This window comes from Sminthopsis crassicaudata, chromosome 2 (assembly GCF_048593235.1).
Source record: "Sminthopsis crassicaudata isolate SCR6 chromosome 2, ASM4859323v1, whole genome shotgun sequence".
In the NCBI taxonomy this organism is placed as follows: domain Eukaryota; kingdom Metazoa; phylum Chordata; class Mammalia; order Dasyuromorphia; family Dasyuridae; genus Sminthopsis; species Sminthopsis crassicaudata.
The window spans coordinates 89,032,562-89,060,199 of NC_133618.1; the positions used below are offsets into that span (position 1 = coordinate 89,032,562).

The following is a 27,638-nucleotide window of genomic DNA, read 5'->3' on the forward strand; positions in this document are numbered from 1 at the left end:
ACTATTATCTCCAAGAGAGAGCAGAGGATTTACTTTGATTTCCTAATTTTATTTTATTTGAACATTTTAACAAGAATTTGTTGATTGTTAATTTGTTGATTGTTAATTTGTTAATTGTTGAGGATATGCTCAACCTTGTACTGTCTGCTATGGAAGATACAAGAAGAGACAGGATGATCTCTGCCCTCAAAGGATCTTACAATTTAGGAACAAACAGAAACAGAGGTGATACCATGATACAATGGGGGGGGGGGGGAAATCAAAAGCTTTGAAGTTATAGAACTTAGTTTAAATCCTGTTATTAACACTTAATGAGCAAGTCACCAAATGTCCCTGACCCTCTGATTCCTCATCTATAAAATACTATGCTTGGACTAGGTTAGTAATGTCAAACTTAAGTGGAAACCAATTATGTTTTAATCTGTTGCCATCTCTAGACCCCTAAAATTCCTTTTAGCTCTTTATTTATGAGCCTGTAAATAGATCATCAAGGACACTAACATAACAAAAAGGTAAATGACAGTATACTACAAGGATTCTTTTCACAAGGCTTCATGATTAAGTATCACTTATGAGTAGGAAAAGATCATTGTGGCTTAGAATAATCAGAGGAGGTTTAATGAAAGAGTTGGGACTTAGACTGAGCCTTGAAATATAGATAGAATTCATGTAAATGTCATAGGTAGAATTTAGATGAATGTCAAAAAAGTAAAAAAAGGCTGGGCAGGGGAGGAATTCAAGATTGGGAGAATGGAATGAACAAAAATGTGTTGGTAGGAATATACTGGATATTGATGGAGAAATCTTCATGCGTGTCCAGAATATGGTTTTCCAAATGAATTTTAATTCCTTTGAGGGCAAAGACAAGACCATATATTTCTGGTATGTTTCTCCTTTCCCTAGTACCTATCCCTGGAGAGCATTCTTTGAATGACAATGATTTTAGGGTTAGGTTTGGTCTCAAAGATTTTGATGTAGCCATGTCTGGCTAGTTGATTTATTCCATGTTTCTAGGAAGGAAGGAGGGTGTTAAGAGGGGGGAGAAGTAGTGAAAAGTTGGGAATGGACTAATAAAGGCATTCTCCTTTATTAAAAAAGGATTAAAAAGAAAGTTTACAGCCTTCAAAAGGGCTTTATTTTCCCAGGTTCTGGAGGTCCACGCCCATCTGTGAGCCTGACTTTCATTGTCTCTCTTTCAACAAAGACATCCGGTGCAAGTTAATTTAACTTGAAGCCAGTGAGTGATATAAGATAAGAAGCCAGAGCTGCAGGGGAGTCCAGAAGCTGGTGGAGGATTGATCATAAATCCAAGCGAACGTGTCCCTACCTCTGTGTGCCTCGGAGTGACCTTGCTACTGAAGCCATCACCATGGAAAGTCCTTAGAGGCACACCTACAGAGAGCTCAGAGTGTAGAAGAAAAGAGTCCTCCTGGCAGTGATCCCCTCATTAATTTTGGCTGTGGACTCCAAGCAGAATCTAAAGACTCCTTTCTTCCACCAGCCCAGAAGAATTAGCCCTATAGCAATAGCTTTAAAATGGAAAAGGACACGTTCCCTGGGCCAGGGGCCCACACTTAAGCAGAGCCTTTCCTCAGCCCAGCTAGCTCACACTAAGTGGATTCATATCAAAGTAAGATGGAAGGTCATGGGTTGGAGGCTTGTTTCTCCAGCTCTGTCTAAGAAGGTGGCAGTAGGGTTGCAGGCTCTAGGAGATTACATAAGTGGCTGAGTTATCTAGGGCCTTGTTCTGTAATTGAACCTGCGATTCTCCTCACCCTGGACTGTCAGGAACACAGAATACCACCAGATAAGGATCTTTAATCTCTCTAAAACAGAAATCACCACTGGAGAGCCAAGTTGAATGGTATCCAGACATTATTCTGGGCTCTAAACAGGGATCCACAGGGGTAATTTCAGGGAAGGAATAAATGTTCCACAGTCAAGTCTTAGAAGAGGGAAGGCTGGAAGGTTATTTGAGGTACAATTCACTTTCCAGGATTCATGCAATGAAAATGGCCTGGGTGGGGAAAGCTAGCAAGGGAATAGAATAGGAAGGGATTCTGAATTACCTAATTGCAATAGTAATAATAAGCCATGTTAAAAGGACCTACTGTGTGCCAGGCAACATGCTAAGTGCTTTACGAACATGATCTCACAATAGGTACTGTTATTATTCCCATTTTGTATTTGCAGGTGGCAGATAAATTACTTTCCTAGGGGATAAACATTGTCAGATTTTCATGATCTCCTCACGCAGGTGCCAGTTCATTTTCCCTCATTCCCATATACCTTTTTTTGAGAAGCACTATGATTGTTGGCAGCTTTCCTTTACTTTAATCATGATATGGTAGATTTGGAGATAGGAGACTTGAGTTCAAGTGTTAGCTTTTACATGTCTTGACTAGCTATGTGGCTATGGGCAGATTACTTAACTTTTCAGAGATCAGTTCCTTATCTTGCTAAATGAGGATAATAATCCTCCTACCAATTATTTCACAAAGAAGAAAATTCATTGAGCTGATGAACTATATGACTTGTAATTTTGGGGGGTTATCTGCGATTATGATCACAGCTCTTAAGTGTCACAAAATTTGTGCCCAGATCTTCCTGACTTAAAGGTCAGCTTGCTAGCCATTCCTCCAGCCTTTAGAAATGGATTGGAAAAGTCACAGGCAACATGATAGTCTTACTCTCCACTTATGATCATTTTAGGAATTCTCCCATCTCTAGGTTGCTTGATATAAGTAGTCACATAGAGATATGCCATTTCTGAACTTCTGAAATCCATGTTCCATCTATTCCCTCCCACTTATTAGGCAAAGCTAAAATCTTTTCCTAATTAAGCTCCCTTTCCAGTCCAGATAGATAATTTTTTAGAGTTTTGCTCCAGCATTTACCTAGAAGCCAGAAACCAGAATATTCTTGGCCAAGAAGAGGAAGTCATTTGGTTACTAACCAAGTAGAGATCTCCCCAGAGACTGAGCCAGGCCTTGGGAAATGACCTAAAATTAAAGAAAGGCTTTTAAGATAAGCATTGGAAGCAAACATTTTTTTTCCCAGTTAAGATGTTTCGGCAATGTGCCCCTTCCCTCTTTCCAAAAACATGAGAAAATTTTAGGTTATTTTTCATCACTTGTCTTTTCCTTTTAGCATTTCCTCTCAATGCGACTTGATGCTCTCTTTCCTTCATGAGTAGAAAATTCCAGAATTTGAATTTCTATCTTAAGGATAGCCATGAGAATATGTGTGTATAAAGGTTAGAGTGTAGGGCTTAGAGCCTGGAAGACTCATCTTGATAGTTCAAATCTCTCCTCAGACATTTATGACCTTGGAAAGTCATTTACCTCTATTTGCCTTAATTTCTTCATTTTTAAAATGAGCTAGAAAAGAAAATGGGAAAACTATTCCAGTATTAAATTTTTTTTTAAATGTTATTTCACTTGAGCCTCCCAACAAGATAAGTGCATTATTATTTCCATTTTACAGTTGAGAAACTGATGTAAAGAGAGGTTAAGTGACTTGAATCATCTCTGACCAATGGAGCCTCACAGCATTTTCTCTCCTACTCCACCCTATCTACAAACAGCTAAAATGCCAGTTCTTCAAAGCCAGAGACTGCCTTAGGGGGAGGGGTGCAATGAGGAAGGGTGGTATAGAAGAAAGAAAATTGCCTGTGTTGTCAAAAGATCCAGTTTCAAATCTTGGCTCCAATACTCATCACGTACCCTGGCCAACTGACCTGAGCCTCAGCTTTAGCTAGTTCACAGAATTGATGACAAAAAAAAGTTTTTTGCAAATCTTAAAACATTGTATAGGTATGAAGTGTAATCCATATTTATTTGTTCTCTATTTTTAGTACCATGTTTCCTAAGAAAGAGGGTCATCATGTGGCAGGTGCTTGTTAAATGCTTGTTGACAAGAGTATGATAAGCATTTCAGTTGAACAGGGCTCTCTCTTTCTTTTGAATTCCCAGAACTTGACAGTAGAAGTCAACAATTTATGAGACACCTGATCATATACTGCCTGGTTACTTGATTTTGTCTATATAAGATTGCAAGCTCCCTGAGGGTAGGAGATGTTTTGTTCTTGCCTTTGTATCCTCAGCACCTAATGTTTAGTGCTTTGCACAATCACAGGTGTTTAACATTTGCATTGTGTGATGCTGCTGTCTTATATCTTGCAACTGTGCAAGTGGAGTGGGTAGATGTCTGGACTTGGAGTGAGAGGATCAAAGTGGCCTCAGACACTTCCTAGATGAGTGATCCAAATCACTTACCCTCTGCATGCCTCAGTTTCCTCACTTGTAAAATGAAGATAAAAAGAGCATTTACTTTCCAGCCTTTAGAAATGGATTGGAAAAGTCACAGGCAACATGATAGTCTTACTCTCCACTTATGATCGGCATTTACTTTTCAAAGATCAAATCAAATAATATCTATAAATCATAAAGTGCTTTATAATTGCTGGCTATCATGATTACTTCTGACTGTGGTTATTGGGAAGATCAAATATGGAAGTAAAATATTTTTGAAACCTTTAATTATTACATAAATGCCAGCAGTTATTTATTTTGTTTTTAAGGTAATTCAGTTAACAGTGTCATGAAATCTCTGGAGCAATCTATTGACAGAAGGAAGGGAAGGAAGGAGGGAAAAGGAAGAGAGGGAAGAGGGGAAGAGGAAGGGAGGAAGAGAAGAAGGAGAAAGAAGGAAAGGGAAATAAAGGAGGGAGGGAGAAAAGGAGGAGGAAGAAAGGAGGGAGGATAACTGAGGCAGATAGAGAAGTTAACTGAGTTTCAAATAGAAACACAACTAATAAGATTTGAATTCAGGTCTTTCTGATTTCTAACCCACTAAAGAAACAGAAGTTCAAGGGTATTTAAAAAAAAAACAAACTTATCTATGACTACATAGCTATTGTAAGCCAATGTTACTCTAAGACATTTGTCCAAGTTACATAGCTTTGGGCAAGTTATTTAATAGTTCTCAGCCAACAGTTCAAATTCTTAAAAATAAGGGGGTAGACTGCATGATTTTCAAGTCTCTTCTGGCTGTGAATCCTTAGATAGAAACCATGTGTTTTTCTTTCCATTTTTACAGATGAGTAGATTGAGATACCGAGAGGTTTAGTGGTGATCAAGGTCACATAGCTGGTTAGTAGTTAAGTAGGATTAGAACTCCTTTAAGTAAATGACACACTACAAAGAGTGCTGGACCTATTGTCAAGAAGATTCATCTTCCTGAGTTCAAATGTAGCTTTAAACAGTAACTGTGGGATCCTGACCAAGTCACTTAACCCTGTTTGCATCAATTTCTTCATCTGTGAATCATTCCATTGTTCTTGTCACAAAAATGCCAACTGAGATCATGAAAAATTGGCTACTGAAATGACTAAACAACAATATTCTTCTGAACAATTTTAATAATCTGAAAGCGTGTGAAGAAACTTAAATATTGTGAAAAATAGGAGAGGTTTTCCATTAATTGCATTTAAAAAAATGTGTCATCCTCACACTTAAAGTGCCAATAATTCTTAATCTGTAATGGTATTAATTTATTACCATAATCACCCCCCCAAGATTTCACATTAGCCAGAGACTTTCCATGAGATATAACAGCCCAAATTATTTGTTTGTGATGAAAAGAATAATATTCTAATATGCTTTGTAAATCATCATATCTAGAAGATTTCATTTAATTCTTACCATGTTGAGTAGGTAATATAGATATATTGGCCCCATCTTGCAGAAGAGGAAATAGAAGTCTAAGAAGTTTAAATAATAACCCCAGAGCCCCACAGCAAGTAAATGTCAGAGATGGGAACCCAGATTTCTCCTGATTCCAACTCTAAAAGGCCCATCATTGTAAAGTGTAATAAAAATGAGTTTATGGCTTCTAAATCAAAACATCTGGTTAAATTTTTACTTCCAACTTTTTTCTCTTATCATTTCCAAGTAAAGTTTTCAGTCGGTTATGGAAATGTTTAGTGGAGAGCACTGGCCTAGGAGCCAGGGTCTCCCATTTTGATATGTTAGTTTTTCCTCAACCATTAATCTATCCACATCTCTGTTTTAAAGTGAGGATGGAACTATTTTGCCAGCCTTTCAGAGCCCAGAGAAAATAAAATCATGTAATGGATGGCAAAGGACTGTGACAAATGTAACTCGTTGACTTTCTGGCCTCCTCTAACATTGGTTTTTGTGAGCTCTCCAGAGCTTGCCTCATTAAGCAAGTTCATCCTGGACTGCTCTTTGGACTTGAATTTCTCATTTTTCAAGGGAAGAACTTCATAAATATCTTCTTTGCATGGCCATGGGCAGCAAGAAGAAGTCATTAGGCTCTGTGGGCATTGTTAAACTAAGACTTACCCTTTGAACAAGGGTAACCATTTCCACCATTTTTATCACCATAATTCACATTTCTATTATTGCTATTATTATTATTGGAGAGGACCTGTGATTTCATTGGTATCCCCATCTTCTGCTAGAGGCCTTTCCCAACCTCCTTCCCCTGAGATGACTTCCCATTTCTACTTTATAAATTGTGTATGTGAATAATGGTTTGCATGTTGCCTCCATTATTATATGGTAAGCTCTTTGTCTTTATTTGCATCTTTACCTGACACAGGGTAAGTGCTTGTAAACTCTTGTTCACTGATTGAATATCCTTATAATCTAACATCTTTTGGCTGGGGCACTGAGAGAGTTTAAATGTCTTGCCCAGGATCCAATAGCTAGTATGTCAAAAGACTTCAACTCGGGTATTTCTGTTTCAGAGACTGGCTCTTATTTGCCATACTAGTTTCTCACTCACATTTCTATGGTTTTGTACAAGTTTCCAGAGTGCTTTCCTAGGAATAGTCCTGTGAAGCAGATAGTGCATAACACATTTCCATATTAGTCATGTTGCAAAAGAAAATGCACATTCACTCAAAACAAGAAAAAGAAAAGAAAATTTTAAAGTATGCTTCAATTTGCATTCAAAGTTTATCAGTTCTCTCTCTCTAGAAGTGGATAGCATTTTTCATCATAAGTCCTTTGGAATTGTCCTGGATTATTTTCTTGAATAGAATAGCTAAATCATTCACAATTGATCATTATACAATATTGCTATTAAAATGTCTGATGTTCTCTTGCTTCTGCTCACTTTACTTTGCATCAGTTCATGTAAATGGGACTTAGTTCTTGCCTTATCTGACCACTCCAGTCCTATGCCTTCTAATTCATTTTTCTCTTCTTACAGTTTCTACCTGGTATTGATGGCAATATTGCACCTCAGTTTCAAATCCTGCCTCAGATATGTACTAGCTTTAGGATCCTGAGCAAATCAATTCCTATGCCTCAGGCTACCCTGATAAAGGGAGGTTTCTCCCTGGAGTTCCTAAATTTATGTTTTATCTTTCCAGTATGATTATATGTCTCCATCAGAGTAGAGACCATGGAAAAACTGGTCAAATTTGTCATATACTATTTGCTTTTGGGACAGTCCCAAACACTTGGGAGGGAGTAAGGTAAAAAGACTGGTTGCTGTATTTCCATGTCTCTTCTGAGAGATGTTGATGATCATATTTCTTTGATGTTTGGTTATTTGGAAAAATCCTTTCTCCCATTTACACTTAACTATGTTACCCCTGGGGAAAAGTAGTGGTATTTCTTTATAACTGACCTTTTCCCCTCCCATTTCTCAGCCCCCACTTATTTTCTTTGAATAGTGATAAATGTGATACTTTCTAAATTAGTTTGCTTTCTTGGGAAGCAGTGAAAAGTCAGAGGAAGATTTTCTTTGTAAATATTTAGTATCACAACTCCACGTTGGAATTCCCTAAGGCTTAGCACAATGCCTACCACAAAAATAGGTGCTTAATAAATACGTGTTTACTTGACTTGCCACTGGAATATATTTTGACGTACAATATTTCTTCAAGAACCTGACCCTACTAAATTGGCTTTTTCTCTATATCCAGGCAATTCCAGAGTCTAACAGGTCTACTGAATCTAGCAGGTACACAGCACATCCTGATCTGGATTAGTAAGAGAAGTTTCCTCATTTGTAACTCCCTGTAACAATGAAATTACAGATCAAATTTTTTAAAAATCAGCATCACTAGCTTCATTTATAGGCAGAATAAGTAGCCAGTTTACTAATGTGATTTTTTTTAGAGGGGACCCTTCCTTCCTATCAAATATCTCACTCATAGATGGAAGAAAAAAGGAAGGAAGGAAAGAAAAGGAAAAGAAAAAAGGAAAGGAGGAGGAAGGAAAAAGAAGGAAGGAAAGAAAAATATTTACTAAGCAATTATTATGTGCCAAGCAGTCAAATATTAGAAAGTGGGGTGGAGGGGTAGTATACAGATCCAAGATTTGGAAATAGCATCTTTTAGGATTTTAGGGAAGATGAGAGGTGGGGCTGAGTGTCTATATTGGGAGATGTCATAGTGCTGATTCATATTATGTTTAGTCCAATCCTCTCATTTTATAGATGAGATAACTGAGGGTCAGCAAGTTCAATGACTTCTCTAAGGCTACATAGCTTATAAGTTGAAGATAGAGTATTTGAACCCAAATCCTTTGAAATACCAGTGATTTTCCCACTATACACTGGGTCTCCAAACTCGAAATTTCTTTAACAAGGACAACAGTAAGAAGAAATGATGATGATGATCTCAGAATTTTCCTGAGAGTAAGTTTTTAGAGGGAGAAAGGGCAAAAGTAATTGGACACATAAAATGGGAGTGAAAAGAGACAACACAGGGGAACAGAAGCCAGGGAGCAGAAAGAGGAGGTTGAGAGTACGTCAGCAAACCTCCCCCATTTCATAATTATACTGAGGTCTGGCGGTATCCCCCAAGGTTTGGACTGGCTAGATGCTGGAAATTTGTTTCTCTGGTATGATTGTATGCTTAGTTTGGGTAACTAACCAACCCTCAGGGAAAATTAGGAAAGCCAGCCTTCCCAAACAGCAAAAACTGGCAAAGGCATCTGATTGAGAATGTCTGTCATGCTATTAAGAAGAAAACAAACTTCTTCCTTCTCCTGCTCAGGAGAATGGAGAACATCCCAAGGTTTTGATATCTAGAGAACTAAAAAAAAAGTCTTGAAGTTATTTGTTCAGGTGAAATCATAGATCTTTTGAAATATCAAAATTTACCATTCTTCCATGGCATTCTGGGTAGATGCTTTGGCTCCAAAGAATAATTGTCTAGTAGTCCCATTCTGAATTCAAATTCCCATTCTTCCATTTGCTAAGGCATTTAATTTCTCTAGGCAGCTAGATGTCAAAGTGAATAAAGCTCTGGACCTGGAGTTACTTTGAGTTCAGATCCAGCTTTGTATTCTCTCCATTTTCTCAGATGTAAAACCTTAGAGAATTGTTGCAAAGATCAAGTGAAGTAATATTGGGAAAGTGCTTTGCAAACCTTAAAACAAATGCTGATATTATATTATTATTGTCATTGTTATCTAGGTTTAGCTTCCTCTGCTGTAAAATGAAGAGGTTGTTGCATTAGTTGACTTCTAAATTCCTTCCTGCTCTGAATTCACAGTTGTATGAATTTATGAACCCTCCAGGAGGTGAGCCTCTCTGAATTTAACTTCACTGGTCTTCAGATGTGAGGGATACTCCCTGGCCTTTTAAGCTCACTAGCACCCAACCCTTAGGATCTGCTGGCATAGACTTCAAAAAACCCAGGGTTACCACCACATGACAAAAAGTGAAGGCTAATAGATGGTGACCTGGATTGAATCACGTAGCTGTCATAGCTTCCACAACAAAAAGACTCAAGGAGCTCACTTGGTGAACCCAGAAGGGCCAGTGTGACTATGTTGGACTAGATGGGGAGACTTGAAATGTAAGAACTTTTCTGACAGCCTTTCTAAACCTGTCCCTATTGGTAGATATTCCAGCACTAATAATGGATAAAGTCTAGAATCCCCCTAAATAATTTCCCAAAAGACATAAGTCCCCCTGAAATTGAAAGACATGCTGTCTGAAATTTTCTATTCCTTCAAATACCAAGGATTTCTCAAAAAATATACTTCATATTAATTTTTTCATACTTAGGAATATGTTATTTTTCTCAACACACTTTCTTATTTGAAATTTCATCACCCCTTATTGATGAAATGTAAGTCAGTCCCTTGAAAGCAGGAACTGATTTATATTTTTGTCTCTGTGTTCCTAGCACCAACTTGTAGTGCCCAGCACAAAGCAGGCACTTCATGACCACTGATTAGTTGATTGCTTGAAAGAGGGAGAGACACCTTGGTAAGCTTGGCATAATGGAGTTTGGACCCGGGCACCAAGCTAGGTCATGGCCTTATTTAAAACTGACTAGTTATGTGCTTAGGACTGCAAAGTATGTAGCATTTCCTAAGATGCCTGACTAGCTGTTCCTTTTCTGGCTGTGATAGAGCTTTCAGTTTTTATCACAGAAATAACAATTATGTGAAATTATTTGGAAAAAAAAACTTTTGTCTATCTTTCCTCTATCTTGCTGATGTCTAAAGGACATTCCCCAATACCCACACAACTTTGCTTCCACATCAATATTCCATCTGTTTTGCTACCAGTTCTTAATTAATCTATATCCTACCTACTTTGTGTCCAGTCCAGGGTGAGGCATCCAAGAGATACAAGAAGGGAAAAAAGGACAAGTCATAGCTAGCTTACTTTCTGATTGGGAGAGGCAAGATCAGTGCTTGTGCAGTCAGTGCAGAATGAATGAGTGCAATAAGTAAAAGAGTGTAGCTGGATTTCAAAGGCGTGAAATAACTCTATGGAATGGGAATGGTCAAGGAAGGCTTTCTGGAATAGATGGGATTTGAGGAGGACTTATAATCGGATATGTAATTGAAAGGAGGCACAAGGTAGAAGGTCAGAAGAATGAATAAATATAAGATTCATCCAGTAGATACTAAATGGATCCTCCTACTGAAGAAACATAAGATTCACCTGTAGATAGTGAATGGATCGTCCTAACTGAAATAAAACATAATTCATCCAGTAGATAGTGAATGGACCATCCTAATTGAAATAAAATATAAAATTCATCTCATAGATAGTGAATGGACCATCCTAATTGAAATAAAATATAAGATTCATCTCATAGATAGTGAATGGATTGTCCTAACTAAAATAAAATGTAAGATTCATCTCTAGATAGTGAATGGATCATCCTACCTGAAGTGAAAGGTCATGGAGGGTCATAGTGGGAGATAGAATTGGACAGAGAAGTTGAAGCCAGATTGTGAAGGACTATATGTCAGGCTGAGGAATCTGGCCTTGATCTTTCAGGTGATGGGCAATGTCCTAAGCTGCCTTTAATAGAAGCATGGTGATCTGAAGCAGGGAGTTCTGGGGACTATGCCATTAGAGGATAAGGTAAAGGATCTGAGGTCATTTCTCCTAAAGCAGAGAAGATGTACAAAGGACATCATTACTTTGTCAAGTATTTGAACTATTCATATAAAGTAGGGATTGAGTTTGTTCTGGATCCATCCAGTATGAGGCAGTACTAGGAACATTTAAATTTAACTTAATTTAATTTAATTTTAATTTAAGGACTTAAATTGCAAATAGGCATATTTTAACTCAATGGAAAAAATTGGAATAAAACTTCTTACCGACTATTTTTTTCCAAAAATAGAGTGGAGTGCCTGGAGAACTCAATGATTTCTCCTTACTGAATGACTTCACATATCTTTTCTATTTGTATGACTCTGGATAAATCACTTAATTCTGTCAGTTTTGGATTTTTTCATCTGTAAAATGGGAGTGATAATAGTGATACTTTCATAATGTTATCAATAGTTATTATTATAGATACTATTTGGGTTAATCAAATGAGATGACATGTAAAATGCTCATGAACTCTTAAAACCCTATATATGTGCTAGCTATTATTATTGTTGTTGTTATAATTTAAAATGGGATCACTAATTTACAGGGATATAATCCAAGAGATTCCTTATTTTATTTTATTTTGCTGGGGCAATTGGGGTTAAGCGACTTGGCCAGGGTCACATAGCTAGGACAAAATAAGTGTCTGAGGTCAGATTTGAACTCAGGTCTCCCTGACTTCAGAGCTGGTGCTCTGTCCACTAAAGAGAGTCCTTACTGAGGCATTCAGAAACTTTCATAACCTAGCTCCTCCAGTCTTACTTACACCTTACTCCCCAACTCTTTGATCCAGTGCCCTGGTCTCCCAGTTGTGCCATGAAAAACTCCATCTCTCTGCACCAGGCAATCTGTCTAACTGTCCTCCATTCCTGCAAGGCTCTCCTTCGTCCCTCCCACTGAGCTCCCTGGCTTCCTTTAAGTCCCAACTAAAATCCCTCTTCTTACAGGAAGCCTTCCCAAAACCTTAACTCTGGCACCTTTACCTCTATGTTAATTATTTCTTATTTCTCCTGTTATCCAGTTTATTTGGCATATGGTATGTTGTCTCTCCATTAGATTGTAAGCTCCTTGAGGGCAGGGATTATGTTTTCCCTCAATCCTTAGCACAATGTCTGGTACATAGCAGTTGCTTAATAAATGTTTATTGATTGATTGGAGCCCATGACCTCTATGGTTCAGCTATCCTATAATTCTTTCATAGGATGTTTACTAGCAAAAGGACTGGACACAATGAAAAGGGTGTTTTCAGAAATACTTTAAGCCCTCTTTCTCATTCTTTTTTTGTGCAGGAGCAGTTCAGAGAGGAGAAAGGAAAAGTCGAGAGATGCTGCCCGATGTAGAAGAAGCAAGGAAACCGAAGTTTTCTACGAGCTTGCCCATGAGCTCCCCCTGCCTCACAATGTCAGCTCACAGCTGGACAAGGCTTCCATTATGCGTCTGGCCATTAGCTTCCTCCGGACACACAAACTCCTGTCCTCTGGTAAGAGAAAGGGCCAGCAATGGGCAACAGACCACCCACCTGCAGCCAGCATTACTAACAAACGCCTCTCCTCCCTCAGAAAGACCAGCCTCACCCATAAGAGGTGCCCTCTGTGGTGTGATTTTAAAGAATTCCTAAAAAGTCTGCCTTGTGGAGAATACCTACCTTTCTGGTCTGAAATTTCATCATTAGGGACTCATTCCTTTGTGTTAGATATTGCTAGAGTCACTACCATGTAGTGGGGAGAAGTAGCTTTAGTGGGCTTGGATCCTGATTCCAGTATTTTCTAGTCACATGATTGAGGGAAGTTTCCTTAGTTAATCTGAGCCTCAGTTTTTTAATATGAAAAATGAGTAATGATGTCTACCCTGCCTCAGACATTTGTCAGGGGAAAAGGACTTTGTAAATCTTAAAACATTATTCTCTGTCTTCTCTCTCTTTCTTTCCTTCCCCCTTCAAACAGTTTGAATAAGTAGGCATCTAGATGCTATTTAAAGTACTGGGCCTGAAGTCTAGAAGACTCTCTGTCTCTGTCTCTGTCTCTTTCTCTCTGTCTCTCTGTCTCTCTCTCTCTCTCTCTCTCTCTCTCTCTCTCTTTCTCTCTGTCTCTCTCTTTCTCTCTCTCTCTCTTTCACTCTCTCTCTTTCTCTCTTTCTTTCCCCCTTCAAACAGTTTGAATAAGTAGGCATCTAGATGATCTAGATGGCACAGTGAATAGAGCACTGGGCCTAAAGTCTGAAAGACATGAATTCAAATCTAGCTTCAGATACTTGTTAGTTTTATGAACTTGAGCAAGTCTCTTAAACTCTACCTCAGTTTCCTCATCTGTAAAATAGGGATAACAATAGCACCTACCTTCCAGGGTTGTTCTGAGAATCAAATGAGATAATATTGTATAGCTTTTAGCACGTAGAAGATGTTATATAAATGCCACCTGTTTTTCCTTTAAAAAAAAAAAATCACATTATATGCTAATCAGTTTATGGGATTTAAAGAATGCCCTTAATGCTGAGTTCCTAATTAAGGAATGACCTTAATGCTAGAGTTAATAAAGTTAAGCATTATCATATGATCTATCATGGATTACAATTTAAGATTTTAATTAATATTGGTAAGGAAACAACTATTTAGGGCTGATGGTAAGGGAGAGGAGAGAGAGCAACATTTAAGAGTTTTACCTCGGGGCAGATAGGTGGTGCAGTGGATAGAGCACCAGCACTGAAGTCAGGAAAACTTAAGTTTAAATCTGACCTCAGACACTTAACACTTCCTGGCTGTGTGACCCTGGGCAAGTCACTTAACCCCAATTGCCTCAGGGAAAAAAAAAAAAAAAGAGTTTTACCTCTCCAAAAAGAAACATTTTCAAGGCCATAAAGTAGGAGTAGGTGTACCCTTTCTTATGCCTTTCTCACAAGATCCAAAAATAATTCTGGGTCATGCTATGGAAGATAAGATAATATGCTGAAAGCAAGATGTAAAAGTCTCTCTGTTCTGTGACCCTGAGCTCCTTGGACCACTATGAAGGAAACTTGCCCTCATGAAGCTTGCATGAAGCATGATAACTCGATTAGAGAGGTAAAATGGAAGAGGCTGAGTTTAAAAATCCCTGAAGATTGTCTTCTGGTGCCTCCCTTCACACAGGCTGGGCTCTCCTTCCCCCCCCCCCCCTTCCCTCCTCTTCCTTCCCTTCCCTTTTTTCCCCTTCTCTCTTTTCTCCTCCCTCCCTTTCTCCCTTCTCTCCTTTCCTCCCCTCTGATCAGAATTATAACCAAAAAACATCCCTTCTTCCCTGAAATTTTGGTTTGAAGAATGAACACTAAAGAGATTTGTGGGGCAGGGGACTGGCGTGGAGAGGAATAATTTTTGTCTTCCATTTTCCCACCATTTAAGTGGGGAAAACATACTCCCTCAGAGTCCAGTTGTCAATCCCATTTCCATTGTGAATTGTGCTATTCTAAGAAAGAAATCTTGAATAGAAGAGAATCTAATTTAAAAAAGAGAGAAAGAGAGAGAAAATGCCAAAATAATATGCTATTCTTGTCCCTCAAGAACAGGAAGGATATAGAGGGTTAAAAAAAAAAAAAAAAACAGAGAAGGGCAACCTGATTGATCCGGGACTGAGGAATAGGAACTGTGCAGGGGGGGAGGGGGCATAAATAAGCTAAATGTGTACATTCTAGAGGAAGAGAAAACCCTAGAGGAGGGGCCATGGGCAAGACCACATTCTATAAATACCTTCAAAGTAACAATACAAAAGAAGTGATTATTCACCACCCTGGGATATAGGAAAGCTAGGAACAATGGTTTGAAGCAAAAGTTCATGCTAGATATGGACAAATATTATGAAAGGGACTGTTCATGCTGAGAAACTAATGCTGGGAACATCAAGGAAATGTTGCAGCTTATAAGCACAAATCCTTATCATATCTCTCCTGCTACTGTTCCAAAGGAGGGCTGATAAGTCCCTATAGAAGCAGGGCTGGCTGCCAGGTAGACAGAGCAACCAGTGACCTCTGCAAAGTGGTGTTCAGCTCTGCCATTACATATTCCCTGGGTAACCCGGGGCACACTATTTAACCTCTCTGGGGCTCAGTTTCCTCATCTGTAAAATCAGAGAGTTGTAGCTGGATGACCACTAACAGCTTTTCCAACTCTAAAATATGAAACAAAATGCTTCAGAATTAAGCATGATCATGTTACAGAAAATTCTCCAATTTATGAAGTTGGATTAAGTTCAATAAAATTAAAGCAAATGTGAATTTTAATTATTAGCTATCATCATTAAGATTTGATTTAATGTTAAGGATTGCTTGAGAAGCACGCTTTTTTAATTTTAATTTTTAGTGTTTCTCCTCCCATCCCTTTGTCACCCAGTGCTGAGGATATTTATATGAATCCACAGAAACCAAAGATCATCAGGAGAAATTCAGGCACCAGTCTAATATGCCTTCTGCTATACTGTCCTAAAATACTTGTTTTTTCAAAACCAATTCTCAATTTCTCAATGCTCTAATTTAATTTCTGCCAATTCATTCAGATAGCTCTTTTTGCCTCTCCATTAACTGGCAACATGCTGTTGAAAGAAATAGCTTCCAGGATTTGGAAACTTTTTGTGCATCATCATGCCTGATTTTTCAAGATCATGTTTTGGATTTGTGGAAAGGGGGTTTCCAATCCCTTCCTCCACTACTGCTCACCTCCCTGTGCCTTCCCCCTCACCCCAGGCTGCTATGAAGGAAGCAAGAAATTAGGGTGATCCAAAGTAGGATATCGAGGGAGGGATAGAGACTGACCTGTATTCTCATTGGTGTAGGAACTCTGTCTATAACAGGTCTACACTTTCTTAGCAACTTATAGTCATACACTCCTTTTTACCCCCCTCTAGAGCTCTGAAAGGTTGTCAGTAGTCAATACTAACAGTTATCAAGCACCTACAATGTGCCAGACTTAGTGATAAAGTGACTTAGCCAGGTCATGATATTGTTCTTGTTATCATCACGTAGGCTGGGGATGTTAGGATGTTTATGGTTCTCAGCCCAGCTCTCTCTCAATTCTGCCTTGCTGTCTCTATTATACTATGTTATGGTATGTTATCCTACTACAATTTATATAGCCCCTGCATCCCAGGGAGAAAATTATACCCGAGGGACCTCCTCAGAATGACATCACTCTGGAACTTTTGTGTCTGTTTACAAGATGTAGCAAATGTTGGATATCAGTGGACTGAATTGAGCACCCCACTCATCCTTCGGGACAGCTTGGGCCACTGGGCTAGGGGGCTGACCTTGAAACGTTCTTGGTAATCAGGTTGTCCTGTTATTCTGTGGAGCTGCTAGGAGGCTGAAACAAAGGAAAAGTATAAAAAGTTTCTACCCTTGCTGATCTGCTGGTGATGGCCTTGAGGAGATGCCCTCATAAAGGCACAGCAGCCACTAAGAAAAGGAAGGGGAAGAGCAAGTCCTGCTCAACTGGTTTGTTTATTCATTCATGTATCTATTTATTTTCTGTCTTCTGGATCCAGAGCTTTTGCTTGAAGGATCTGTGATTTTCTTGATACATCCTCCTCGCAGCCATGTCATAGATAGTGCTCCCAGAGTTGCTGAGGTGGGATGGGGTCTCCCATGGGGGCGGAAATTACCTGACAATGAACCTCTCTGAACTCCAAGAGCTGGTTCTTTACTAACAGACACATCACCTGCTACTTACCAAATCCTGGGCTTCTCCAACACAGCCTTCCCAAACCAAGGTTCACTTCCACATCAAGAGATGCACCAGAGCATAACCTCATTGGAAGACCAATAATATCAATAATTCACCATTAACAAAAAAAAGTATGGCACTTGAAAATCTAAAGCACTTTATATATAGGGATTCCTCTGGTGCAAGATGTTTACAGTACTGAGAAATATTATATAAGATGCTCTCCCTTCCTTTTCATATTACTAACCTCAAGTCAAAACTGCTAAGCTTTATCAGCTACCTATCCCAAAAAGAAGCAGAAGCCATTAGTGCTCAAATAAAGGCTACTAAGTCATTCTGTATGGCTGATGTTCACCTTATGAAGAAGCAGTAATCGTTCCCATTTTATAGATAATAAAATTAAGGGTCAGAGAGATAGATAATGCTAAAAAAATGGCAGGGTCCTAGACTTCTTTTTCTGAAGTTTGGTTTGTTGCTACTTCTCTTTGCATTCATTCTCCTGCTTCTTTAGTCTAGGCATCTCATAGATATTGTTTCAGGAAGAATGTGTTAGCAAAATTTTTTCTTCTATAGAGCTATTTTCTTTTGGAGTGTATGTGTTCTTTTTAAAAATTAATTTACACATGTTCTTTTAAAACCACTCGTAATCCTATTTTAAGCCCAGCCTCTGTTGGAAGAACATTGTGAAAAGGAAACCGAATGCACAAACAAACAAACAAAAATCGAACTAACAGATTCATGTTTTTTGAGTGCTCTTGTTGCCGCAACATCTCTTAAATTGTAGCAAGCATCACTAGGCTTTTCCAAAGGCAAGCAAACTGGAAATGTATTGTTCAAGTTCTTTCTTAGCACTCAGAGCAATTCTCCCACTCAAGCTCATTTCATAATAGGAAATAGCTGGTTGTACAACTCAGAGTTGAAAAGTGTACAAAATACCAAGGCTGGCTTTAGAAAGACTTCGTCTTCACTCAGACACATTTCCCTTTGATTTTCTCAGTAGGCAGTTCTGGGTGGGAATGTTGGAGAGGAAACCTGTAACATTTAGGAATCCAGGCTGTGGGTCGGGACCTTCCCTCTGACTGAGATTAGTATCACAGGAAGCCAACTCAAACAATAGCTTTATAATATTCGCTTCCATGTGGAGCAGGGAACAGAACACCCGCTTAACAGGAGGGAACACCAATAGAACTGTCACTTGATTAGTTTTTTCTGTTTTTGTTTTTTTGTGGGAGGTGTTCAACAAACAGTGACCCCTAAGTTATTCTATCTCAGTGGAACAGCACTGCCTGCTGGGTAGCATTATTTTTCCTGGAATTTATTCAATTATGCAAACTTTGGTTTTATTAGAAAATAAGTCATTGCCTTCCCAACCTCTTAAACAAGGGCATTAAACTGCCTTTGTTTCCTCATTTAAAACCAGAGAGGCATTAAAGGGATGTTTTTGAAAGTGTGGTTTATTCCTTGAAAAGGATGCTCAGATGAATTGCTGATCCCTGGGAAGTTACATGGGTGCCGCTGGGCTTAATGAAAAATCCATATTTTAGCTTTTTAGCCCACGGGAAGAAAGATGGGAACAGTGAGGGATAAATGTTTTCAGGATTTTGTTATACCCATGTTCCTCCCTCCCTCTACCTCTGTCCTCAGTAGGTTTAACTATATGCTCATGGCAAAAGTATGAAGGAGGGAAAGTTTGTCTCCTTCCAATAATCTCTTAGCCCTAAATCTCTGATACCATCACTCTCCTTCCCCTTTTTAGGAGAGATACAAGAGAAGTATTGTATAAGATATTTATCCTCCCTTTCCATTTTATTGACCTCAAGACAAAACCGTTAAGCTATGACAGCCAATTGTCTCAGAAAATGGCTGCTCAGATATTAGAAGCTGCTAAGTCATTCTGTATAGTTCATGTACCATTCTCCCAGAAGTATTCGCTTCATATGGAGTAGCAGAAATCAAATTTTAAAATTGAAAAATATCCTAAGGTAGCAAAGTTTCCAAAATTTTGAGCTGGAAGGGACGTTGGATACCCCTTCATTTTAGAAAGAAGGAAAAGTTTTACTCAGGATAATGGAACTGATTCATAACTGCTGACTTAGTCTAATACTATGATTTTTATACATGAAGAAAATGAGACCCAGAGAATTGTCTCTACTTGTCCAAGTGGGATCACCTAGGGACCAAGTAATAGCTTCTGATTACAAATCATTTTGTTTCTATTTCATTATGCTGGCTTTCATATCATTAACTAATAAAATATAAAATTATAGTTATATAAAGTTATCTATGCTAATTGAGATGGCTGTTCATAATATATGGATATGATACTAAGTCTGTGATTTTATTGATAAATTCGTATGTGAGAAAAGCCCTTTTAGGATGCATATCCATACCTTCTCCCCAGCTTATAGTTTCAGAATTTCCTCTAACACCAAAGTTTAGATTCTTGCCTAGAATCTTCCAACCATTATATGTCAGAAATTAGACTTTAGCTCAAGTTTTCCTGGCTCAAAAACCAGCTCTCTATCAATTGTGCTTCTATTGTGCAATAATAATATCTCACATTTATATAGAACTCTTCAACAGCCTTATAGAATAAATAGCACAAATATTAGTTTCCCTGTTTTTGTAGAGTTGGAAATTGAGGCAACTCATTGATGCAAAAGCGGTTCACCCTGGGTCTCACAATTAATAAGTGCTGGCTTTAGAGACTTGGATAATACAAAGTAGCATATACTTTGAAATGCATAGTAGTATATTTTCCCCATCCATAGTTTAGGTTCTTAATTTTCTTTGGTTCTATTTAATATTACACAGTTCACCTCACCTGCACACACTGGTTAGTGGATAACACAGATGGTAGTAGAAAGGGTCAGTTCAAGGCAAATGTAAAACATTTAAAAGATAAGCCACCTGATGGATGCCATTCCCACCATCATCCCCTCATCCCCACCTGACCCCCATCCTCAAGTAGGTAAAGAAGAGCTGAGTGTGTCTTTAAGGTATCCTGCAAATCACAAAAGCTTTTTTTGTTTTAGCTGTAAGATTTGAGGAAGTAGAAGTAGAATTTTCCAAGACTGGACAAAAATTGGTTTTGAAAATTCCTCTGAAGGAAATTTTTCAGTTACAGTAAAAATCGACCTTCCTGAAGAAGCTTGCTCTGATTTCACAGCCTTAGAAAATCCAAACCAGGGGCCATTGCTTTTGCTTATCCTGGCTGTGCTTGGCCAACCTCTGGCCCCTCCAGCTCCTGGGTCTACATGAAGACCCCCTTTTCATGGGGCTACATTGTCTGAAGGAAGCAAACCAGTACTCTGGAAAAGATGCCCCCAATCTCAGGGCCAATGCACATCCTGGCAGTGGGGAGTCATCAAAGCGTACTTCCCCTAGCTATTTTTAGCATTAAAGAATATTGTTTTAGACCTTGTGGGGAGCCTTCCCCCAGACAGCCCAGCTCCTGTGCCAATGATTAGCCAGCTTCCTTTGGGCTTAAACCCAAATGGATAGCAGGAGGGAAAATGAGTTGGAACCAAAGATCAATTAACTGGTCACCAAATATTTACTGAGCTTCTGTTATGTGCTCAGCCACTGTGCCAAGCAGTAATTAGAGCTGACAATTAATATAGTGCTTCGTGGTTATAAATTATTGAACACATCCTTTGATTCACTTAATAGCCCTGGATAGTGGTACTTTTGCCCCCATTTTCCAAAGGAAGAGTTTAAAACTCAAAGAGCAGTCGACTGTGCAAAGTTCTATACATTATTATAGCCATGCCCCAGAAAGTGGAATTTAGAGCTGCTCATCCTATCTTCCAGATCTCATTCCTTTGTCAGGTGTTGAAGATCCACTTGTGTGGATCTCACTTTTTGGGTCTGTAGTGATTCCTGGATTAACTCCCCCAAAAATCTCCTGCTAGGACCATGGAGATTGGTCAATACCTACTGATTAAATGAAAGTATTTTAATACCTACTGTGAACTCAGCCAACTCTATATTATTAGATGCCATGGCAATACAGAAGAGGTCTGTGCCCTTTAAGAGTTTATCATCTTTGGGGGGAAAACAAAACATGAACACAAAAAACAATGACCAGTATGTGACTTTGTATAATGAGGTATTCAGTCATGTGGTAACTACTGAAACGCTTGCCTCACTTTTTCTTGAGGATCCTAGCCACTTAATTAGTGGCCCTTCATTCCTCATTGTAGGATGATGAAAAGGGTGGGGATTGGGTCTTGAATTTCCAATGTGATATAAGTTATCCAGACCAAGGTTCCTAACTAACCTTTTTGTATCTTTTGGCAAAATCAAATTTGGCAGTGGGGAATCATTAAAGCCTACTTCCCTGGGCTAGTTTTAGCATTAAAGAATATTATTTTAGATTTTGGGGGGAGCCTTCCTCCCAGACAGCCCAGTTCCTGTGCCAGTGATTAACCAGCTTCCTTTGAGCTAAAACCCAAATGGATGGCAGGAGGGAAAATGAGTTGGAACCAAAGATCAATTAACTGGTCACCAAATATTGACTGAGCTTCTATTAGGGCTCAGTCACTCTTTGGTGAAACCTACAGATTCCTCAAAGTAATGTTTTTAAATGCATAATAGATAGATAGGTAGATAGATAGATAGAGATAGATAGATAGATAGATAGATATAGGATTATAAAGGAAAATGGTTCTTTTGAAATAGAGTTATCACATATTAAAAAAAAAATTCACAGACCCTTCATTCAGACTTCTTGATCTAGTCTACTCGTACCTCTTTATAGATGAGGAAACAGGTTCAGAGAAATAAAATTACTTGCTCCTAAGCACACAAATAGTAAATAGAAGAATGGGGATTTGAACCCAGCATCTCTGATTATTGCTTCTATTTTGTATTCTAAAATCATGGAAAGTGACCTGAGAATATTCTGGGAAAAGGTCAGAACTCCTTTCAGCTCATGGGAGTCACCCTGCAAAAGAGAGAAGCAGGAGCTCTTGGCTCCCAAGATATAAATATAAGAAAACCCAATCCAAATTCATTACTCCTGGGTCCCATAGTGTCTTTCAGTGACCTCCCCTCTCCCTCACACATACTGATTTCCATTCATAGCCCTTGATGGCCCTTTCTTACAGTTAGGACCAGGTACCATCTGTTCAATATCATCTCTTTCTAGAAGCAAACATTCTGAATAAGTCTGGAAACCAGTCTGCAGCTTTTTGAAAACAGGAAATCAAAACATGAGCTGTTATGTTCAGAAAATGAATCCCAAAATGTGTATTCACACACACACCATCTCTAGCTCTGATAGTTCCCTCAGAGTAGCCCCGGGGACTTTGAATTTCAAATTAAATGAAGATAATTAGTGGAAGAACTTAGGTGTATAGGTGAACTAGGAATCTGCCTACATAGTATGGTGTGTGTGTATGGTAGGTGTAAGGGTATATATAATAGGTGTAAGGGTAGGAATATCAGAGATAAGACTTCTCACGTCAAATATATCCCTCATGGGCAGCTTCACAACCACGGTTTTGATATAAGGTTCTGTGTCTCCAGGAAAAACTCTTGTAAAAATGAAGCAATATTTCCTGAGAACAGTAGTCATAATATCTAATATTATATTGCTTATTATCATTTATGAAATTCTTTCTCCACAAGAAGCCTGCAAAGGAAGACAGTGGCATTTTTCACGTTGTGAAACAGCCTTATCAAGAAAGAAGGATTTGCCAGCTGGTACTTAAACTCAGGCCTTCTTCTTCCAGTGCCCTTTGCCCCTCCATATTCTGCATTAGTTTATTAATTGTACCCATTAGTGTATCAGCAGATTAATTTATCAGTTCATCAGGCCAGTTCTCTAGCAGAGAGCAGGGTCCTATTCTGGACTAGGGCTCAAGGAGCAGGGAGACACTTCCCATTCTCACCAGGATCCCATTCAGACACAGGAATGAGCCCTCTTCCCCCAGAGACCCACTACCTCCCTTATTCCCAGCAGCCAGGAAAGGGTGGAGAGCAGAAAAGAAATTCCCTCCATTCTCTCCCTCCTGTTAGGGTGAGGCAGAGGAAAAGCTAGCTGGGCATTATTGTATGTAATTAAACATCTGAGAAGACTGAGGACCTGCTGAATCTGGGGTCTGTCTGTCAAAGAAAGCAACTTGGAGTTGTGCAGATTCCCTGACCCAGCAGTCCCACCCCAATGTGTAAGGAACTGACCCACTAGCACCTTGTTTTTGTTCGGTTGTGCACTATTCCTGTAACTCCATTTGGGGATTTTCTTGGCAAAGGTGCTGGATTGGCTTGCCATTTCCTTCTCCAGCTTATTTTATAGATGAGGTGCTTAGGCAAATATGGTTAAGGGACTTGCCCAGAACCACCCAACTAAGAGTCTGAGGCTAGATTTGAACTCATACAGATGAGACGTCTTGATTCTAGGTTTATGTTCTTTCCCACCATCACCTTAGGCATTCTTTTCTAGAGAACCTCCATATTGGGTCCATTTCCTTTCAAAGAAATAGAAATCTGCATTTCTGAATCCAAATGTGAAAGGGGAAAGGAAGTCAAAATGATGAAATTAATAAACTTGACCCTGGGCTTGACTGATACAAGAAATGTGTTCCTGAATAAATTACCTATAAATCAAATTCTACAGTAGGGAAGGGGTGATCTCTACTTAAAAGAGAAAAAGAGATTTATAGGGTAACAAATTACTCCTCAATTTAACTGCCTTGTAAATCTAGATTGGATTTGCTTAAGATGAGGAATACCTGAATTTCTGTAGGCCTTTTTGTGGCCAACCCTGAATGGATGTGGAGAGGAGTGAGAAAAGCAAATTAGAGTTTGTGGTTTGAAACACAGATTAGCCTGGATTTGCCCTCCCTTCCCTTGCTTGGTTCGGGTTATGGCCAATGGTCTAAATGACCACGCATTATTTTTTTGTTTAAAACAAGTGCACAATCTTTAAATTTTGCAAATATCAACAGAACACTTGATGACTGCCCAAAATAATTGGCATGTCAATGTTTTCACAGGTTTCCCTTTCTAACTTTTGGACCACCTTTTCCTGCTCTAATCAGATAGGTTACCATTAAAATACAGTTTTGATCATCTCACTCCCTGGCTCAAAAATTGTCCATTTATCTTTAAGCATCAGTCCAGACCCTTCCTCTCTTCCAGGACCTGTCTCCACTTCTCTACCCTTTCCTGAAAACTTTTCCCAACTCTCCTGGTTCTGCTGCAGACCCATTGTAATTTTGAGCCTCAGTTTTCCCATCTGTAAAACAAGGAGATTGTACTAGATCTCTCGATTCTAAATCTATGATCCTGTGAATTCCTAGGACATTTAGTCTGGCCCATACAATCTGACTCTGGAGTCTACTCTGGCTTGAAATGATATTTTATTGTTTGAAACAGGAGACTGTTGTTTCTCCAACCAGACCGTGAGCTGCTTGAGAACTAACATAAGGCTTGAGTTCCTCATTTAGTGACCGATGAACCTTTGGAGAACAGAGGAAGCTAGATGGCTCAGTGGCTAGAGTGCTGGGCCTGGAGCCAGGAAATCATGGTTCAAATCCAACCCTAGCCACTTACTAACTGTGTAAGTCAATTAACCTCTGCTCACTGGAGAAGGGAATGGCAAACCATTCCAGTATCTATGCCAAGAAAACCCCAGGGACAGTATGGTCCGTGAGGTCACAAAGAGTCAGACAGGACTGAATGACTGGGGGACAGGGTCTGCTGCCGGAGCCAACAGAAGAAAGAGCTCAAGCTGCTATATTCATATTTTTAAAGCACAAATTGGAGTTAAATTTATATTGGGCGGAGAAGAAAGTGGCAAGAGGCAGTGTGACACAGTGCACAGAGAACTAGCCTTGTAGTCAAGATCTGGATTCAAGTGTCACTGGTGATCTATACTGGGAGTCAGCATGTTAATATTGCCGTGCTGTGGGTCAGTGTTGGAAGCAACAACCACTGAGCCATACAGAAATATGCCTCCAGGTGCATATTGACTTAGAAAGCCATAAATTCATGTTAACGATGTTTTTTATATTTTTAGCTTGTTAAATATTTCTCAATTACATTTTAATTTGGCTCAGGCTGTTCTTAGGAGTATTTGGGGATCACAGGTTTGAGACTTTTGCTCCTAGGCCATTCTCCAAGACTATGAGTTACAGAGAAAGTGTCCTCCTGCATTAGTGAAGGGGCTTTTTCCCTTACTTTTTTTCCCTTACTAATGAGCTTATATTCACTGGGGAAGGGATCTCCCAAGAAGGCCATTATCTGCAGAATTTGAGATGAGGAATCGAACCCAAAAAACTCATTTCCAACCGTGACAACAGGCAGGAATACTAAGTCTCAAAGAAATGAGAGGGCGAGAGTAGAATAATGTCTAAAAGAAGATTCAGCTTCCAGATTACTCTTTTATTCATGTGATTATTTGCTTTTCAAAGGGATATTCTATGCCTGAGAAGGAACATTGAAATCCTTGCTGTATGTACAGTTGGATTTCTTTCCATACTCCTAAAATTAACAATTGCTATAAAGTAATGCTATAGGATCATAGCATAATATATATTATCTATCATGTGGTTACATCTAGAAGGAACTTTTATCTATTATATCTTTTACATATATATATATAACATATGTTTATATATATATATATATATATATATATATAACATATGTTTATAGGTTCATCTATTAAATGTTTATATCTAGAAGGAACTTGAGTTATCTACTCTTACTCTCTAATTTTATAGCAAGAATTTAAGTAATTTATCTAAGATCACACAAGTAATAGAGGCAAGATTTGAACTCAGCTCCTATGATTCTCAATCCATCACTCTTTTCATCTTTTCCATGTACAATCCTACAAAATACAGAAAGTACCTTTCAGAATTGAGGGCATAGGGAACGAGAAACTTTAACTTACAATTCTCATGTTATATATTTTTCCTTAAAAAATTTTACTCCATATTTAGAATATATAGCAACTATCAACAAGAACATTGGATTAAACAAAATACTCCATTTCTTAACTCCTGAATAAATTATTTGCTCATTGTTGTTGGCCTAGTCTGCCTTAGTTGTGATAAACATGTCCCAAAAGTCTTTGTTTTCTTCTTTTTCTTTTTTAAAATCATTTAAAAATCTAGATTATAAAAGTATAAGATTTAAGCTAGAAAGGACTTTAAGTTACCTACCTCACCTTTCTTCTCCCCCCATGTTAGTCACATTCCAATAGTCGGTGCAATTTTAAACACCTTAAAACTTCACCAGGACATTTGAGACATGTAATATATAAAATATATCTGCCTGCAAAGTCAGCCAGAAGCACAAAATTCATGAAGAATCTGAGATTTTAGCAGTGTGAAGAATTCTTGGTGTGGGAACTCCCTGCTCTCTGCCAGTAGAACCCACCTATAACTAAGTAGGGAAGTCCTAGGGGAGTATCCTGAGATCCAGTCTGCTTAGAGTCACATAGAAGGTAGTTAAGGGCACAGACCCAGTTTTCTTAACTCCAAAACCCAGCCTTTTGTCCAACCTGCTACACTGCTTCTCGTGTGTGTGTGTGTGTGTGTGTGTGTGTGTGTGTGTGTGTATACACTACTATATCTATCTAGAGATATTTGTACATTTGTAGAAACACAAAATTCTTAAACTGGGTCCATTTTAATGCTAGTCATCATTACCCTGCTCTCTCTTTCCAGTGTGTACTGAGAATGAAACCGAAGTTGAGGCAGACCAGCAAATGGACAACTTGTATCTGAAAGCTTTGGAAGGATTCATCGCGGTGGTGACTCAAGATGGAGACATGATCTTTTTGTCAGAAAACATCAACAAGTTCATGGGACTCACACAGGTTGGCTCTTCTTCCTCTTGTTCTTCCATCTTCTCCTTTTTCTTCTCCCTCTTCTCATTCTACTACTCCCCTTCTCCTTCTCCTCTTCCTCCTCTTCTTCCTTCTCTTTCTCCTATTCCTCTCTTCCTCTCCATCTCCTCCTCCATTTTCTTTTCCTCTTCTTCCATCTCTTCCTCGCCTTCCTCCTCCTGCTTCCTTTCCTCCTCCTCACCGTCCTCCTCCTCACCCTCCTCCTCCTCACCTTTCTCCTTCTCCTAGTCCCTTTCTCCTCTTCTCCCTCCTCCTCCTTTTCTTCCTTCTCCTCTGCTCTTCTCTGAGCTTTTGAGTCTTGTAGCAGAGCCTTTCTTTTTATCACAAAAGGCTCCTGGGATGAAATCCCCTATTTCTGGACATCACCCACTATAGGCTAGCCTAGGACTGATCAGCAGCTGGATGGCAGTGATTTCCTCCAATCCTGAAGGAAATTTACATACTAGATAGCCTGTCCCCACTCCAGTTTCTTTTCTAAAAGTTGTGGTATTTTCTCTATCTTGGTGTCAACTGGTAGTGTCTAGTGGTCCAGGACACTCTGGATTGTAGGGGGTAAGGGTATCAGGAAACCTAAAATCAGGGTTGTGCTGAAGCCCCTCCTGCTGACTGTTAAATTTATCTGCACAATCTACAATCTTTTGTTGTTTAGTTGATTTGTCTAGAAAGTGATGAAAATGATGCTGATTTATCTTAAAA

General features: G+C 38.9%; 1 protein-coding gene across 1 annotated transcript in view; it reads left to right on the forward strand.

Moving 5' to 3' along the window:
* EPAS1 (endothelial PAS domain protein 1) overlaps positions 1 to 27,638 on the forward strand; it is a 105,910-nt gene that overhangs the window by 46,595 nt on the left and 31,677 nt on the right. Inside the window, exons 2-3 of the mRNA XM_074286728.1 lie at positions 12,687 to 12,877; positions 26,761 to 26,912. Of these exons, the coding sequence (XP_074142829.1) occupies positions 12,687 to 12,877; positions 26,761 to 26,912 (343 nt within the window). The remainder of the gene's footprint in view (positions 1 to 12,686; positions 12,878 to 26,760; positions 26,913 to 27,638) is intronic.